Raw genomic sequence first — 19320 nt, 5'->3', positions numbered from 1 at the left:
TTTTAACTAGGGATATCTTTGTGAAAATTTTATTTTCACATAAAAAGTAACTAAACACTGGATATGTTTAAAAAGCTTGCTAAATCTTAATTAAACGATTCAAAGTAGTACTATTTGCCAATTTCTCCCACTAAAATTACTTTTACACACAATTTCCTATAATATCATCTTCATTTGTTTAAATTGTATTCCCTCTTTTAGGTAGTGTTTTTACCTTATGCACACCTATTAAGAAATTGCTCACTCCTAAAATATTAGGAGTGTTTTTACTAACTTATTCCTAATAAATTTTATCTCCTTTAAATTCTATCATTTTTATAAAAGTTACTTAATGATTCTAAGGATAATTTTAGAAGATTAAGATCATTTTTTTCTTGAAATTTTAAAACACCATTTCTTTTAAAATGAAATGGAAAATCTAAAACATCATTTATTTAGAAACAGAAGGAATAATAACTCTTTTTTAATAAGTCATTTTTACCGTGGTAAGTCTAATATTTACCTAAAGTTAGGTTCATGTACTTATTTTAACTCTACTATACTTACTATATTTGGTACCTTAAGATATTTATAAGTACACAAGAACCAAAGCAATGTTGCTTTAAGGCAGCGGCTACAGAGCAAAAAGGGCAACGCCTTTTTCAGAGAGTCAAAGATAAGAAGAGAGAAACCACACAGAGAGTTGCAGAGAAGAAAATAATTGACCGCCATTGAAACTCCATATAGAAGGGGAAAAAAAAAAAAACTTTGCAAAATTGCAACACAACAAAAAAGAGAGAAAAAGAAGTATATAAAAGCTTCTTTTTCACTCAAAAGACTTCCAAAATACCTCTGTTTGGTTCAGTATTTATCTCTATTTTTCTTCCTCACTGAGCAACCCTTTTCCTCAAAATTGAAACACAACAAAAACAAGAGAAAAAAGAAGTATATAAAAGCTTCATTTTCACTCAAAGACTTCAAAAATACCTCTGTTTGGTTCAGTATTTATCTCTTTCTTTCCCATTTTTTCTTCCTTACTGAGCAACCCTTTTCCTCAAATTTGTAACACAACAAAAACAAGAGAAAAAAGAAGTATATAAAAGCTTCATTTTCACTCAAAATCTTCAAAAAATACCTCTGTTTGGCTCAGTATTTGTCTCTTTTTTCCATTTTCTTTTCCAAACTGAGCAACCCTTTTCCTTCATTAGTATTCTTAAGCTCCTTGACTCAAATATTCTTCAAAAAAAAAAAAAAAAAAACTCTGCTAAATTTGTGGGGTTTTTATAAATATTTCCATTGGACTTTGCAACATTTCAGGCAAAACTCAAAAGAGTTATCGAAATTCGAGCAACTGTACAAATTGACCTTGGGGTTTTGTCCAATCTCATTCTTGAAGAAAAGTTTGGGTCAATTTTGGTGCAAAATGGATAATCTGGTGGAATCAGGACAAGCTAGATCCGAGAATTGCGGAGCAAAAATGGGAAATGATTTTCACCAATTTGACGATGAAATAATATTATCAGCTGCATCGAACTCTGGAAGTTCTTTTACTGCATTACTCGGTCTCCCAGCAAATCAAGCAGTTGAGCTATTATTAGTTCACTCACCAGAAACAACAACAACAACAATTGACAAAATGACAGCATCATCAGACAATAATAATAGTAATAATAATAATAATAAGCTCGTTGCTGCAAGTGAAGTTCAACATCATACACCACCTTATTATCCTTATCCTACTCCACCTCCGATGTTTCCTTCGGATACTGCTTTGATTGACAGAGCATCAAAGTTCTCTGTCTTTGCCGGGAATTCCCTGGAATCTAATTCGACCCTTTCGAATTCCGGGGAAAACTTAATGTTAGTGAAGCAGGAACCAATAGATTCTGAATTTAAGAATCAGAATTCGTCTCCGGTGAGTTCTAATCCATTGGTTAATCAGAAAACAACTAAGAGAAAGGAAAGGGAGAAGAAGGTAATTTCATTTGGCAATTAGGGTCCGTTTGGTTTTTGATATTTTTTTATTTTTTTCAGAGATCTTGTTTGGACATAGAGTTGTTAACATTTTTTGGAATTCAAACTCCAAATATCTGTTTTCACAAAAATTCTACTAACAGTTATCCAAGTTGTATTCATGTCCAAACAAAACTCCAATTTACAAATATCATTTTCCCATTTTTTTCTCAAACTTCACATTTTTTTTGTCCAAACGCCCACTTAGGGGTTGTTTGGTTCATGTAATAAGGTGGAATATCTCAGGTTAACTTGGAGATTAAATTTATAGTAATTTGTTTGGTTGAATGTAGATGAATTTATACCTTCAATCAAATCAAAATATTATAAATTTAATCTTAATCCTGAATCCCACCTCGTAGCTGGGATAAATTAGTCTAATAATTATAATTACAGGACTATAATCCCGAAATAACTTAGTTAGCAAACCCCTTAATGTTTTTCACCAATTTGATACCAGGAGAATTGCTACTCTACTTTTCCTTTCTAAATTCAATATTTAGAACTGCCAAACAATTCCATTTTGTTGAATATTGTTTGTCAATTTCAGGTAAAAGAAACTACTAAAAAGGAAAAAAAATCAGCAAACAATACCTCGGAAGACGAGAAGTTACCATATGTTCATGTTCGAGCTCGTCGAGGCCAAGCTACTGATAGCCATAGCTTAGCAGAAAGAGTAAGCTTGGAAGATTATGAGCTAATTAATGTTATGTTAAATGTGGTTATTATATCTAATTAAGGTTGTAATTATCTTGAGTACTTTAATATGTGTAGGCAAGGAGAGAGAAAATTAATGCTAGGATGAAGCTACTTCAAGAGCTGGTCCCAGGATGTAATAAGGTTAGCTGTCACTTTTATGAGTATTAATTATTCATTAATTATATCACTATCAATAATAGTCTAATGAGTTGCACTGATCGTTAATTACTCCCTTCGTCTCAAATTATTTATCGTTTTAGAAGTTAAAGATAAAATTTATTATTTTTTCTTGATAGAATTTTGTCATTAATAAAGATGATACATAAATAGAATAAACATTTAATGAAAAGAGATTATAATTTAGATATAAATAAAGTAAAGTAATCAAATACCCCTTCTAATTAATACATATTTTTTAAGGGGCGTGTAACATAAAAAAAAATGACAGATAATTTTAAACGGAGTGAGTAATAGTACTAGTAATTATGTAGGGGGGGAAATATCTGCAATGTGATTGCTTTCATTGCATTATTGATTGGCTTTTTTGTGCAAAATCAGTCGTTGTCACCTTTTTCTTAACGAAAAAGGGTCGGTGGGTTTGGCACCAAGAAAAGTGGCGAACAATTTTATTGTTCTTTCAGCTTTTTTGCCTTGTATTTGATGGGTAATAACTTTTCAGTCTGCCAGTACTTTTTTTTTTTAATGATCAATCTTGTTATTTCACAAGGTCACGTTTTTTTTTGGGAATAATTTTTTACTTTATTTCAAAATCAGTAGTGTTTGGTTATCCAACCTGGAGTTGATTCCAAATTTGGAGAAGTGCTCCAAACCTAGAGCCCGTTTGGATTGGCTTATAAGTTGGCTTATAAGCTGTTTTCAGCTTTTTTGAGTGTTTGGCTGGCCAGCTTAAAGTCATTTTATGCTTAAAATAAGCTCAAAAAAATAATTGGACCCATTTGACTTAGTTTATCTAAAGCAGCTTATAAGCTGAAAACAGCTTATAAGCTAAAAAAAATAAGTTGGACTACCCTAACTTATTTTTTTCAGCTTATAAGCTACAAACAGCTTTAAGCTGTAAGCCAATCCAAACGGGCTCCTATTTTCCAAGTCCATCTTCATAAATTTCAAATAAAGTGTTCTCTTTTCTTCTTTGCAAAAAGTATAACCAAATACAACTCCATGTTAAACTCCAACTTCATAAATTCCAAGAAAAATATATAGCCAAACGCCTACTTAGTATGCGTTTGGACATGAACTGAGTGATATTTGCAAAAACGGAATATCTGAGGTTAAGTTGAAAAAAGGTATTTGAAAGTTGAAGTTTGTTACACAGCTCACTTGAAAAATGAACTTTGGGCCAACTTAGAACTCTCAAAGTAAGAGTTGAAGGTAGGCTCGGGTGGGACTGGTGATATGTCTGTTTCAGCTGTCAGGCTTTATTGTTTGGATATATGTCGAGGAAAAGCAGTCCTTTGCCTTAATAATGAAGTGGAATAAGAAAGGCCATAGTACTAGGCCTGTTAACCGGTTTGAACCGGACCGGACCGGTAACCGGTTAATAAATTGGTCGGTTTCCGGTTTAAAAACTGAAATAGGCCACCGGTTTCGGTTTACCGGTTAAATAACCGAAACCGGACCGGTCCGGTTCAAAAGTGTCATAACTTTTTTTTTTTTTGTATATTATATATATATTATAGTATTTATTAGTATATTGTAGGTATATTTACATATGTTATATTTATTTATAAGTAAGGTTTATATATTAACTGACTAACAGCAATACAGGCAGCATATACGTATATATATATACATATTAAGTTATATGCTTAAGTTATACTACATATACCTAAAATATACTTATATATATCAATATACTTGGGTTATATAACTTATATATATATATATATATATATATATATATATATATATATATAACTTAAGTTATTTATAGCTTAATTTTTTTCTAAGTTTATAAATTCGTATTTTATAAATTAAGTATATTTATATTATCAGTATATTCTTAGTATCTTTTAGTTATTTTTCAAGTATATAACTTTCTAGTTTTTAATTTAAGTAGATGTATATTATAAGTATATTCTTAGTATATTTTAGGTATATTCCTAACTTAATATAAGTAAAAATATGAACACAAGTAAATAGAAGAAAGCTCAATGAGCCATATATTTTATTCATTCTTGGATAACATTTATTTGCAAGATGTAGTTTTTTTTAACTTGCAAATAATACATGAGTTGCAAAGAAATAGTAGAATAATAAAATCACTAATTCTCAATCATTTGGTTAATTTCTCCCATATCATATTCGGCCATGGAGATATCTTCAAAGTCTTCCATTTGGTCCGGTCCACTTGCTATCAAATCTTCAATCTCTTCCTCTTCGCCTTCCTTCGCTTCTAAGTTTTGGTTGCGTCGCTCCGATCTAATCCAATCGCAAATGCACACTAGTACTTGCAAGCTAAAGCCGGATAATGAGTGTCTATGGTCTCCAATTTGTTGTCTTCCTTGGCTAAATGCACTCTCCGAAGCCACGGTTGATACTTGAACCGTAAGGATATCTCGAGCCATTCTTGAGAGTATCGGATGACTTGCCTTGTATTTGTTCCACCATGCTAAGACGTCCAACTCATCTAGTTCCTTGATATCCACATTTGGCTGCATCAAATAAAAGTGATATTCATCAAAGTTTGCATTACAAGAAGGAGTTGGATGTCAATGTAAAACTTTTAAACCCGACAAGCCCTTTTTGCTACTTTGAGAAGTAGTAGGGCGTGGAGCAACGGGTGGAGCATGTTCTTCCAAATTAGAATAATGAGTAAAAACTTTTCTAAACTCGTCATCAATAGCGAGTTCGGCTTCAGCTAAAGATGGTTGAACTTTCTCTTCAATTTCTAAAAATGTATAAATTTGACCAACCAATGCTTTAGTATAAGACACTTTTAAACAATGATTTAAAAGAGAACCCAATATAAATAAAGTTGAGATGGGAAAAAAATACTTCTTAAATTTTGTTGTCATATCAAAAATAGCCGCTTGATAACCGGGTTTGTATTTATACTCTTGTAAAACTGTAGCTATTTCCGCTAAGTAGGCTAAAATTCCGGTTACCGTGGGATAGAATTGTTTAGAAAAAACAAGAGTTGCATTATAAAAATTTTCTAAGAGTTCAAAACATTCCTTAACATCTTCCCAATCCGTAAAATTTAACCAATCATCACTATTAATATTATATTTGTTGTGAACTTGTTGTATGGAAATCCTATACTCATATGCTTGTTGTAGCATAATATAAGTGTAGTTCCACCTACTCTCAATTTCTACTTGAATTTTCCTAGGTCCAAGGTTATTTTCCACACAAGCATTCTTAATCATGTGACAACTACATCTTACATGAAAAATATTTCTTAGCGGAGGGTTTAATTCTCTTTTTAAAAGACCAATCGCCTTTGTATTATTAGAAGCATTATCTAAAGCAATACAAAGTGTTTTTCTATAAATGTTAAAAAATTTCATAATAGTAGACATTGAATCCGCTAAAAATTTTCCATCGTGACGACCTTTTCCTTCATCATATAAAAAAGCTATAATGCTTTTTTGCATAACCCAATTGTCATCAATCCAATGACATGTAATAGCAAAAAAAATCTAACTTGTTAAGACTAAAACCCAAATCAGCGGTAAGAGAAACATTACAATTTAAAGAATTAAATACATAACGCAAATAAAATCTATATTTTTTATACAAATTTATAACATTCGATCTACAAGTACCTGTAGGAATACCCTCAAATAACGGATTATAACAACGTTGAATGTAAGTAACAATCCCCAAACCCGAAGGAAAGGAAAATGGTAAACAATCATAAGCTACCATTTAGCTATTTCTACACGCTCTTTTTTCTTGTCATACTTAAATTTTTTACTGGTTCGTTGGTCTATCGTCATTTGAATACCCCCACATTTGAACCCGTTTGCTCTCCCCAAACATTCATATGTTTCTTTCTCATATGACCATTTAGTGTACCCGTTCCACCATCCCTACTAGTTTTTTTGCTTAAAACTGAATACTTGTCCACATAGGGTACATTTAGCTATTTGGCTTTCCCTATCCTTAGTCATAAATTTCCAAATTAAATAGAATTAATTTAAATCACATTCAAATAAATCACAAGAAAATAAATTGCAACAAATTAAATTGCGTAAATTAAATTCAAAAAATAAAGATAGAGTTGGAACGAAGGTACCAAATTGCCGGACTAATTTCCAACAAAGTGAAGGCGGCTAGAATTGCAAATCCACCAAAGCTACTTCGGATTGTTGCAAAATCACCAACTCCACCAATAATATTATAATTGCAAAATTAATAATTGAAACTATAATAAGACTTTTTGAGAGAAATTTAAAGTGGCTAATTGTTGCAAAGTAACTATAATTGAGAGATTTGAGAGAAAGAGAAGAGTGAATTGGTGTGGATTAAAATGGAAATGGAGAGGGATTTATATAGGGGTGGGGGATGGGTTAAAGTGTTAAAAAAAAAGTTTGGGGGGGGGGGGGGGGCAAAAAATGAGTTTGGGACCGTTTGGCAACGGTCCATTGGGCTGCCCCAACGGCTACAATTAAAAAAAAAAAAAAAATTCCACCGGTTTAACAGGTCCGATTCCGGTTTCAAAAAAATTGAAACCGGACCGGTATATAATAAACGGTTAACTGGTTCCGGTTCCTGTTTTACCGGTCCGGTTACCGGTTTGAACCGATAAAACCGAACTGGTTGACGGGTTTACGTAGTACCCTAGGCATAAAGGCCTAATGATTTGAAAGAGCTCAATTATTTCTTTAGAGGATAAGAATGTACGTACACTAAACAATAGCAAAAAAGTAAATGCAGATATATGTTAAGAAAATGAACATTGTGCCGCTTGTTACCTGTTAAAAAAAAAAAAATGAACGTTGTGCGTACCTCAACGCCAAAAGGTTGCTCTACTAGAGGATTGTTAAAGTATATATAAAGAGATTACCAACACAGCCACTTGTGACTTGACCAATTTAATACTCTAAACAATATATGAGAGTTTGATCCCTTGCAACTGTTTGTAACTTTGGAATGGTTAGTTCCATCTCAAACTTTTTTATTTGTTTTGTTATATTGGGGAACAATCATTTGAATTAGAAATCAGTATGGTTTTGAGGATTTTAGTTGGTGATTTCATCAAAAAGGATTTTGGTTTTAGGAGAAAGATTAATAGAAAGGAAATGAAAAACTATTTTGTTTATTATGGTTCTCCCTTCTTCCTGTATCCTCTTTAACTGTCACTATAATGTATAGTCCAGATTTAAAAAGGATGTGTATTTCTATGTTATAACTAGTTGTGCTGTGTCTTAACATACACTGGCTTTTATAAGGCTAAGCAGAAATATATGGTGATTGATTTAGTGCTAATTAGCAGACCTCTGCAAATCTTTCAATTAGTCAATTCTCAACATTGAACTTACCCCAAAATATTAGCACATTGTAAAGCTTGGACTATATTTGCAGATCTCAGGTACTGCAATGGTGTTGGATGAGATAATCAACCATGTACAATCCCTACAGCGTCAAGTGGAGGTCAGATCTCGTTGCATCTGATTTATTAGAGCTGTAATCTGCAAACTACTACATTGATTATGGTATTTTCTATGTAAATGCTACTATGACGCATCCAGACTTCCAACTCCGCTACAGTAACAGATTTTACCCCTCTAAATATTCATTTCTTCCAAAACAGCAAAACTTAGTGCACCTCCTGCTTCTTTTGACATAATTTTGGCAACGTAGGCAAATATGTAACTAAACCACTGGGTATCCCACATATGAAATGAATTTTCATGACCTTTGAGAAATTAAATTTTTCCTCATTGCTTGGTCATATCGATACTTTAATGGGTTGCATTGATTGTTTTCCTAATGGAATTCTGTTTGGTTGTAGTTCTTATCAATGAGACTTGCTGCGGTTAACCCGAGAACTGATTTCAACCTCGACAGTCTCTTTGCAGCAGAAGTAAGTTTGTGTTGCTTATCATCTTTGTTACTTTTGCGAGATTATGCATATGATGCTGTGTTTTATAACTTCACTTCATCCTAAGTGCCATAGTGGTGATTTCGTTAGTTTTGTCTCTTCGATTATGGCATCTCATCTTTCTACCTTCAGTGTCAGCTTATGAGTCCCACCTATAAGAAGATAATTCACCGGGAAAAAAAAATGCTCTACGGTTACTCGCTGTACTTTTTCTTGGTCCCCGGTTAAAATTTTGAAACACGTGCTTCTTGACCAACCAAAATGGTATAGCAGGTTCAATCGCGGACCACCATTGTTGTCTGCCTCTCTATGCAGATTTACCCTTTCAACTGTTCTTTCTGATACGTGGTCACCTGAAAGGTTGACCGTGACCATACCACAATTGCTGTCAACGTATTTGCAAGTTGCAACTGCAAATGAGAAATTTTGTACCTTATCGTGTTCACTGCAATTTAATTACGTAATAAATAATGCCAGATTGTATGGTCATTATAAGAACGGTCAAAGGTTGGATTATGATAGTTCAAAGATTTCAAGATGGCACCCTTCATGCTTTGTTTCCAGTTATGACATGACTAGTTTTAGAGTGGTGATTCATTGCTTATAATACACTTACAATATCTAAAAGCATTTATGCGATAATCTTCATGATATTCAAAACTTCTGATCATTCCCCTGAGAGTTCTGATTTACTTTTGGAAAATTAGAGGAGTGGTTCCCATGTGGAGAGTAACTTACCAGACATGGTTGTTCCACCTATCTGGATCGAGGGACAAACAAGCGGAAACAGAAACCAGTATCAAAATCTATGGCATGTTGAAGGGTTCCATCAGCCTGTCTGGGGAAGGATAGAAGACAACTCTAGCTTTGTTACCCCAGAGAACTCACTTTTGACATATGATTCCTCAGCAAATTCAGGTAAAATCCCAACTTAATGGCCTCTGTGTTACTAATTTCTCTTAGGGGTCATTTGGTAGGGGGTATATTAGGTAGAATAATGATGGTATGAAATTTTAGTACGATGTTTGGTTGCAAATCTCACCTATGCACAACTAATGCCAGTATTACTTATATACCCTATTCAGTACTATTTTTATATATAGTAAACGACGACATTAACAGTACCGGTACTATTATACCTATACACCATATTCAGTACTATTCTTGATACATAATGTATTACTTATACACCCTATTCAATACTATTCTTTAATGCAATGCATTTTATACAACAAACAAAACAGTCAATAAGAACTAATGTCAACCTAGCTACTCTCAATATTACTAATCCCAGCATAACTCATCTTCGAACCAAACGACCCCTTAGTTCCTTTTCTCTTGGGAACAATTGAGATGTTAAAAAATAAAGGACTTGGCATCTAACATATGTACTTGCGAAATGAAAACTGGAACAGAAAACAGTTTTGTAAAGAGAACAAATGAGCTTATAGCTAATTGTCATATTCCTGATTTTCACAGCATCTTTACACCCAAATCATCAACTGAAAATGGAGCTATGAAAGCAGAAGCAAGTCTTTTACTAGTGGTTAGCTGTATATATATCGGACATATTAGTTGATAGCAGCCGGTGGCGGACAAGAGAGTTCTCAAGAATTCAGATTTCGGGTTTCACCTTCCTCTAATGAAACAGCAGGGAGAAACTCTAGATTGATATCTGTTAGAGAGGGATAAAAATTACTTGTATCCCTTATTTCTATTTATATATTATAACATATATATTTATATGTATGCCATGCGGAAAGATGCTTGTCTATACGAACGTAGGTTCGTTCAATCTGATACTTGGTACGACAGATGATTGATTGATTGATTCATCGTTGTAAAACAAGAATGGACTAGTGGTTACTACATTGTTATGCAGAGAAAGCTTTGCGCTATTTGTCCCTCTTGATATTCCTTGTGTTGTAAAAGAAGGATATCGGAAAATCGAGAAGTCTTCACTTTGAGGGAGAGAGATCGAACCCAATACCTCCAAATTTGTACTTCTTTTTTCATTAACTGAGAAGTCTCTGGCACCTGATTCGAAATTCTATGAATAAGCCTTTATCTTTTTCTACTTCAAAATCAAGTTTTTGGTGGTCGCAAAGTTGGAATTTGTGAGTTGTGGTACGACCCGCATAGAAGTGTGTTATTGATGTGAGTAAAGCCGAAGCAACAATAGTATTTGCATCACTTGTGGATGCTGCTAACTTCCCATGAAACAAAAAACACAGGTAATTCACACATCATCGCTACGTTCTTACCACTCAAACAAAAATAAAGTACACATGTCATCTGTACGCTCTTAGCACTAAACCGAAACAAAGCACGGAGCAGATAATATTTTCTTATTTCACCGCAATAGGATACAAGTCTTGAAAAACTAGCTTTCTGAAGTCCCAATGTAAGAGAATCTAAAAATCGTTGTCCTATTTGTATTCAATCTTGTCTTATCCTATCCATGGCTACACGTGTTAGATGTCACACTATCTCAATCCTAACAAAACAACGGTTAGAAATTAAATCAAACAAAAAGATGCAAGATAATGGCTGTCCTTCGTTAACATCAAAGAGGTAAAACAACGGCAAAACTGAACTAGAAATACCTATTCTCTAGGCAGTCATTTTTGCTATGTTGTTCGGACTCTCTAAAAATGTAAAAGCACCCGGACCCTCCACAAAAAGCAGTAGAATCTAACACGCACCTGACGACATTTCCGAAGAATCTGCGCGGTTATCTCTGCCACTACTTAATGCCTCCAAATTATAGCATCTCCAACAAAACAGGCAGCACCTCAAGAATTGAGAAATAGCGACAACACTCAACAAATGATTTGAGTAGAATGAATTTTTAATAACAGATATCAGACAACACAAGCAAATCGATAAAGGATGCACAAACATGAAACTGCTAAACATGACACTTTGTTTTTCTGTTTTTTAATCTTTTCAGTGGATAGTCGCGTTCTGCACTGTATATCAAACAGAACAAGAAAAATGAGAAAGAACAAAGGACTACGAGTCCAATGAAGATATCCACCAAGCCAGCATAAATAACAACTTACAAACTGGAGATAGAATGAATGTGTCCCACTTTCATCACTTATACCATCTTAATCTACGGGACACCTTATACGACAAAAGGCCAACTTAATAGGAAGATCAACAGATTTTAAAGCAAGAACATCGTACTTCAGTCATATAATAGAGGCATCCTAGATCCTGTTTAGCTTTTCCGCCACAACAACAGGATTTGCCTTAGCAATAGCATCCCGACCAGCATTCTTATAATCATAAGGGCAGTCGTGCTTCTCAGAATAACGATGAGCTGCACAGAAAAGGTTTCCACACTTGCAATTGAACCCCGTTAAACCCACACGCTTGCGGCAAGTAGTGCACCTAGTTGGGCCCTCTTTTGGCTTCACCTCTGAACTTGAACCTGAGGATAAATCTGAAGAAGCTTCTGTAGAGATAACCTTTAGTTCTGCTGATCCTGGTTGCACATTGATCGCACCAGTGACAACAGGCCCTTTGTCATTGCTGCTAGAGCTTCCGTTTACAATGTTTTCGATTGATGTAGCTGCAAATTTAGTCTGTTCCTGCTTCAGTATCATATCCTTGTGACACTTGGAACACATATTCATGGTGGTTGCACTACCAAAGAACCCGCAGTTGTTGATGCAAAGGATGGGACCTTCTGGAGCTTGGCATCCTGTCTCTTTGGAAGACTCCATTTTCTGCAGCAGTTAACCTGCCACTCTCCAAACCACAAGCCCATTAAACACATTTTCCATCATCATAAAAATAGAAACACTGTGGTCTTAATTAATCACCAAATTAGAAGTCAGTGCCTTTTGGTTGGTGCTCTGTCAACACTACAGACAGTTTGATTCAGTAAAACAACAACATATCCAGTGTAATCCCACAAGCGGTAGGATGTACGCAGACCTTACCCCTAGAGGCATATGGTAAAAACACCAGCCTTCTCTTCTTCAAATCCTCTCAAAGATGTCAAGGCACAACAATATCCATAAGCAGGTGTAAGTTAACTAGATGGGAAAAGTACAATCAACTACTAGACATCTTTCTTACATACACCTCAACACTTCCTGAGATAGTTTTGCCTGCAAACTTCAAATTAACTTAACCAACACTCAGCTAGACTTCGCAAGAACTTACGAGTTCAAAATTGTAATTACATTGTAAAGTATTCGAAAATTTGGGTTTCCTAGTACATAAAATTATGGTAGGGCGAACCTACCACTGACAAGCTAACTGGGTAATTAAGTTTCCCAATCTAGCAGAAATATCCTAGGCTCCACTGTTGCTCAGCTAACTACTGATTTGCTAGTTAAGCCAGCTCGTCCTTGTTCGCAATAGCAAATCATCATACCAAAAAGAACATGTGCAGCCTGAAGAATTCTTTCCATGACCAATTAGAATCCATACAAAGACAGGCAACTTATTCGTATGTTTCTATTAAAAATATAAGTCTGACTAACAGTAGTCTCATCCAATAAAAGAAAAAAAAAAATTAACATGGCTGTTACCAAAACACAAGCAAGTGGTAAATACAGACAAGAAGACACCGCTGAGACCCTTGTGGTAAGCAAAAGCTTGCACTTCAATCATTATCATACATTATTTAACATGGAATTCAACTATTCAAGGGTTGCCATCGAAAGGAGCATGACTAGTAAACTTGATTATCTAAATAAATACAACAGTCTAGAGATTTTTCTTTTGCTATTCTCTTATTGCATATAGCATGAATTCATTAAATTTGTTACTCATCACTACTGAATGCACAGATAGATCTCAGAGATGCCGAGACAACTATTATTTGAATGAACAGTTATCCAAGATTAGGCCACTCCTTTATGTCGCTAAACTGCTTAATACCTCTCAGGTTGGAAAACTACTAACCTGGCTCAACATGCGATCATCTCTAAGTGAATGATATTTATTGTAACATCACCAACTGTAACACTCGCAAAGAAACCCAAAAGATCAAGTTTATCCGACTAGAACTCCTTATTAAGAAACAAAAAGCTGAACAAAGCATAATTCAGTAGAATGATGCAAAAAAGATTCAGAGAAAACAAAAGTTACAACAAAAGACATGGTCGCTTCTAACAAAGATCAAAGCAACATGCGAAAAAGCTAAATGCACATATTAATGTCTCGATATTCTTGCTCCATCATTTAGATACGATGATGAATAAAAAAAAAACTCTTTTTATGTGAGCTTAGCATAAAGGATAAGGATTGCAGTAGGCTAATTGTCAGGTAGAAATAGTCTTACTATTGTAAGACAATGATGAATCCTGTAAAGACTACTGGAGATTCGTATAGCTGAAGCCAACAAGTTCGACAATCGGGATTAAGGCTTTGATTAATGAACAACAAAAGCCAAATAAGTGAACATATAAAACCACAACTCAGCACAGAACTCAACTACTTATGCACAGGTTGTTCTAATGATTCACATAGCAGCAATACTTCACATCTAACAAATATACAGCAAATTCCATACTAATAAACACAAAGTCAGCAATTTCCCACTAGGGTTATAAAGCAAATATCCTTAAAAAACAAAACTTTATACAAATAACACATCATAACATACAAAATTAAGCATCATATTAATCCAAAGTCAACTAAGAAGAACAAAGTTAGCAATTTCCCACTTGGGTTATAAAGCAACATCCTTAAGAATCAAAACTTTATACAAATAACACACCATAACATACAGACTAAGCACCATAATAATCCAAAGTCAGCATTATTCTACTTGGGTTATAGAACAAAATCCTAATAATCAAAAAATAACACCCCATGACATATAAAATTAAGCACCATAATAATCCAAAGTCAACATTATTCCACTTGGCTTATAAAGAATATCCTTAAAAATCAAAACTTTACACAAATAACACGTCATAACATACAAAACCAAGCACCATAATAATCCAAAGTCAGCATTATTCTACTTGGGTTATCAAACAAAATCCTAAAAATCAAAACTTTACACGAATACCACAACAAAACATACAAACTAACCACCACAATAATCCAAACTCAACTAAGAAACACCAAGTCAGCAATTTCCCACTTGGGTTATAAAACAATATCCTTAAAAATCAAACCTTTACACAAATAACACACCATAATAATCCAAAGTCCGCATTATTCTACTTGGGTTATAAAGCAAAATCTTAAAAAGCAAAACTTTACACAAATAACACACCATGACATACAAACTAAGCACCATAATAATCCAAAGTCAGCAATTTCCCACTTGGGTTATAAAGCAACATCCTTAAAAATCAAAACTTTATACAAATAACACACCATAACATATAAAATTAAGCACCATAATAATCCAAATCTAGAAAAACACCACAAAAAACCCATCTTTTAACACATAAACACAGAAATACATCCTTAATTTTCTACCAAAAAAGGGAAAATTAAAGAAACCCTACAACAAATCGCAAACCCATCAATTAAATCAAAACTTTACCCGATCTTCAAGTCTCAAATTCGAAACCCAGAAAAAAAAAATCCTAGAATCCTCAAATTGAAAAAAACAATTACAAAAAAAAAAAAAGAGACAAAAACATAAAATTAACATCAAAATATTATGACAGAAACAAAAAAAGAACAAAAATTTATGAAAATTAATACCTGAATCGAAATCGAGAGGCGAAGAAAAGAGGACGAAATTGAGAAAGATTAGAGAGAAGAGACCTGAAAAGAGAGAAGAAAGAGAAACAGAAGGATTGAATTGTAAAAAAATGAGGAAAAGGAGTTTTCGTTTCCCTTTATTTATAATATTTGATTTAAATATTAATAACTTTCCTTTTTCAGAATTCCTTTATTTAATTGTATTTGGGAAGGGAGAATAGCAGTTTTGGTCCCTAAATTATGGAGAAAGTATATTCTGCTTTTAATCCTTGTGCTATTTGATGAAGCATATTTAACGTGTGTTTTTAGTTGGTTTATGTAAGAAGTATATTGTAATTGATTTACTTTTAGATAATATAACCGTCAAACATGAAGTAAGCTTAACCTAATACTTCCTCTATTCCATATTAGTTGTTCTGTCTCGCTTTTCGAAAGTCAAGTTGGGCTAATTTTCTAAGTTAAATTAGATTAGATCAATTCAATATTTAAACATTATAATTTAGATATTCACGAACTACACTTAAAGTACTACAAGTATATCTCAAAATGTTGGGAAAAGTTTATATAATTTGACTTTTAAAAAATAAAAAGGGGACGAGTAATATGAGACAGAGGGAGTAAGTAGTTAATTAAGTGGTTGAGCGACTAATATCCATGGTAGCAAAGGGATTAAAAGTGCATATTTCTATTAATTAAAGATTAAATGTGTTTAGTCAGATATTATAAGGATTAAAATTAAAATTTATGAATAATTGAGGGACCAAAAGTAATCCTATTTGGGAATGCTAATTACTTTCATATCAAACAAACGCTTTTAAAGTTTGGAGTATGGCCCACGCTTTCTTTTCTTCACCTGCCCTTACCGAACTTCTAATTTACCGTTTTGCCATTCCGTTTTCCTTACGAATCCTCCTTCTCTAGATGCCAATTACATTTAATCACAGTATTAAGCTTTTGATTTACAGCCATAATTAATATATTTGTACTATTCTTTTATTTTTAGGGCTCGTAATTTCTTTGACTGGTTTTAAGGACTTTAAAAGTTCAATAAAATATGTCAAAGCAAATTGTCACTAGCCATGTCAGCATTATATCTAAGGAAGTCACATGGACAAGTTGGATGTAATTTAAATAAGTTAAAGAATAATAAATTGATTGAGTTATGATCTCTTCAAATTTGGGTCAAGATGGAGTTCGGCTAATCTTCCAAAAGAAACTAAGTTTATTCTTTGTTGTGGTTTTATGTGGTAAATCAAATAGACAAAGTTCCTATTTGACAATTTTTTATAGGTAATCAAAATTAATCCAAACTTTTAAATAAGTTAATTTAGATTGTGTTAAAATTAAGGCTTGACACATAGTCAATCTTTCAAAACTTATCTGAATATTTCATTTAGACACTCGAACTAAGCTCTGTTTCGATTGAACACGTCAATTCCTAATAAAATGTCTCAATTAGACATTTTCAGTTCAAATTTTGATTTATTTATTTTTTTGCGCGTATTTTCATTTGTTTATGGGGTTGTTAAGTTAATCACATAAAATATGACATCTCCTTTAATTATACGCATCAACATCAAGTAGAAAATAACTGGAGTTTTACGCTTATTAAGGCAAATGTGTATAATTAAAAAGATGACATATTTTATATAGTTAACTTAATTACTTGATACACAAATAAAAGCACACATTAAAAAAAAAAAGTTGAACTCAAAATGTCTAATTAGAATACCGTATTAGATGTTGAGTCATTCAATTGGAACATAATTCAGTTCGAATGTTTAAAAGAAAATATTCTCATAAGATTAAGCTGCTTATAAAAAATTGTGCGGTCAAATTTGACACCCTTTTCGACATGAGTTTGTGCTGAATACGGTGGCTAAATGCATGCCAAACCGAAGGCGGAGTGGTCCATGCGCCGAAAGAAGGTAAGATGCAAGTACAAGTTGAATTACTTGAAACTATTTTTCTATTTAGTCAAGTAAGAAATAAGTTTAATACAAAAATGATCAATCGAAACATGCTTTTACATGGTGTCATTTATTCATTGAGTCAAGATAATATAGATTTGTCAAAATGTCTCGTATTATATTAAGCTCCCGTTTGATCATAGATTTTTGGATCATATTTTAAATATTTATTTTCAAATTTTTGTTTGGCCATAAAGTTTTGATAGGTTGAAAACAAATCTCCAAATATCAAATTATGGCTCAAATTTGTTTTTGGTAGATTTTGGCCTTTTCAAAACTTCTAAAAACTATCCCAAGCTTTTGTCTTCTAAAAACTATCCCAAGCTTTTGTATTTTATAAAAAAATATCGCATCTATTTATGTCTCAACTAATTCTATTTACCACGTTCCTTCATTAAAGTCATATCTACCACGTTTTCACAATTAATTGTGCCTAAAAGGTAGAGGAAAAAACTCTAGGAAAAATTGTTCTGCTAACTGTAGAAATTCGTTGTGAAGATAAAAAGAAATATTTGTATTGTAATTTGAATTGTAGTAGTTAGTAAGTGTGTTATTAGCTGTTGTTATTAAAATATCAATTTCTGCATAATTTGGGATTAGCAAGTATGTATGTTTTGTATGAGTGGATATTCTTGGTAGTTTTAGAACTTGTGGGTATAAATAATGTTTCATGTTTTTCAAAACAAAAAGTGAAATATGTTTTGAAATACTATGGCCAAACACATTTTCAAAACTTGAAAAAACTTCACCCAAATCAAGTTTTTCAATTTTTTTTTGGGAAAGAGTCATGGGTAAGAGTTTTTCTTTTTTCTTGCTTGAGCCGAGGATCTTTCGGAAATAGCTTCTCTACCTTCCAAGATAGGGGTAAGATATGCGTATACTTTATCTTCCCCAGACCTCACATTATGGGATTTCACTGGGTACGTTATTGTTGTTGTAACGTGTTAAGTTGTTCGGGTGCACAATAATTTCCCCTCAAAATAATTCCACAAAGGGAAAATTACATAGGGTACCTACTTAAGACTCTTTATTACAAAATATATAGACAGTTTTCCTTATTTACAAAACATAACGATATATTACGGAACATGACGGATTTTCATATATTTTTCGTTTTTTTATTTTTTTCCAAATATATATATATATATATTGCTTAAAAAATTACCTCAAATTTTTGTCTATGAAAAATGTATGAAATGTGTAATGTGTGAGCGAAATTTTTAATATAGTTTTCATACACAAAATTGTGAGCAAAAACTTTAAGCCTTGAATATTGTATGAAAGTTGTTAAAATGTTGTTGTAGTTGTATTAATTTTTCGGAAACCTAATATGAACTTTATATATGAAAAATGTGCGAAATTTTTAATATAGTTTTCATACACAAAATTGTGAGCAAAAATTTTAAGCCTTGAATATTGTATGAAAGTTGTTAAAATGTTGTTGTAGTTGTATTAATTTTTCGGAAACCTAATATGAACTTTATATACGAAAAATGTGAATGAAATTCTAAGTTTTGAGCGAGATATACACATTTCATACATAAAATTTTGAGCGTAATGTTTAAGTCTTGATCGAGATATAAAAATTTCATACGTTCTCCATACATAAAATTTGAGCGAACTTTTTAAGCCTTGAGCAAGATATACACATTTCATACACAACAAATTTGAGCGATTATTTTAAGTCTTGAATGTTGTATCAAAGTTTTATATAATGTTGTTGTAGTTGTATTAATTTTACAGAAATCTAATATGGACTTTATGTACGAAAATGTGAGCGAAATTTTAAGACTCGAGCGAGATATAAATTTCATAGTGCTTTCATACACACAATTTTGAGAGGATTTTTAAGCCTTGAACGAGATATTCACATTTCATACATTTTTTATACACTAAATT

At 32.8% G+C, this 19320-nt stretch overlaps 2 protein-coding genes across 5 annotated transcripts; one reads left to right on the top strand and one right to left on the bottom strand.

The window, feature by feature from the left end:
* The first annotated feature begins 564 nt into the window (after positions 1-564).
* LOC132607499 (transcription factor bHLH48-like) lies at positions 565-10659 on the top strand. Of its 2 annotated transcripts, none has more exons than XM_060321499.1 (7): positions 565-1894; positions 2543-2668; positions 2767-2832; positions 8242-8310; positions 8672-8743; positions 9469-9679; positions 10241-10659. In XM_060321499.1, the coding sequence occupies exons 1-7, from the start codon at positions 1403-1405 to the stop codon at positions 10279-10281; spliced, it is 1077 nt and encodes a 358-aa protein (XP_060177482.1). In that variant the 5' UTR covers positions 565-1402; the 3' UTR covers positions 10282-10659. The 2 variants fall into 2 exon arrangements, with proteins under 2 accessions (XP_060177482.1, XP_060177481.1); XM_060321498.1 differs by having other exon boundaries at positions 567-1954.
* A 1005-nt stretch (positions 10660-11664) lies between these two features.
* On the bottom strand, positions 11665-15610 carry LOC132607501 (zinc finger A20 and AN1 domain-containing stress-associated protein 8-like). 3 transcript variants are annotated; one of them, XM_060321503.1, is made up of 3 exons: positions 15452-15514; positions 13688-13742; positions 11665-12512 (listed from the first exon to the last, which is right to left on the bottom strand). In XM_060321503.1, the coding sequence occupies exon 3, from the start codon at positions 12493-12495 to the stop codon at positions 11977-11979; it is 519 nt and encodes a 172-aa protein (XP_060177486.1). In that variant the 5' UTR covers positions 12496-12512; positions 13688-13742; positions 15452-15514; the 3' UTR covers positions 11665-11976. The 3 variants fall into 3 exon arrangements, with proteins under 3 accessions (XP_060177486.1, XP_060177485.1, XP_060177487.1); XM_060321502.1 differs by lacking the exon at positions 13688-13742 and having other exon boundaries at positions 15452-15610; XM_060321504.1 differs by lacking the exons at positions 13688-13742; positions 15452-15514 and adding an exon at positions 13023-13173.
* Positions 15611-19320: the final 3710 nt, after the last annotated feature.

The sequence above is a fragment of the Lycium barbarum genome, chromosome 8 (assembly GCF_019175385.1).
Source record: "Lycium barbarum isolate Lr01 chromosome 8, ASM1917538v2, whole genome shotgun sequence".
Lineage (NCBI taxonomy): Eukaryota > Viridiplantae > Streptophyta > Magnoliopsida > Solanales > Solanaceae > Lycium > Lycium barbarum.
This window is presented reverse-complemented; position numbering and strand designations above follow the sequence as displayed.

Excerpts from the sequence above, each read along its gene's own strand:
- LOC132607499 (XM_060321498.1), top strand. The coding sequence starts at position 1,403 with ATGGATAATCTGGTGGAATCAGGACAAGCTAGATCCGAGAATTGCGGA. Across the intron at positions 2,669-2,766 it reads GCCATAGCTTAGCAGAAAGA|GCAAGGAGAGAGAAAATTAA; the intron begins GTAAGCTTGGAA and ends TAATATGTGTAG. Across the intron at positions 9,680-10,240 it reads TGATTCCTCAGCAAATTCAG|CATCTTTACACCCAAATCAT; the intron begins GTAAAATCCCAA and ends TGATTTTCACAG.
- LOC132607501 (XM_060321502.1), bottom strand. The coding sequence starts at position 12,495 with ATGGAGTCTTCCAAAGAGACAGGATGCCAAGCTCCAGAAGGTCCCATC.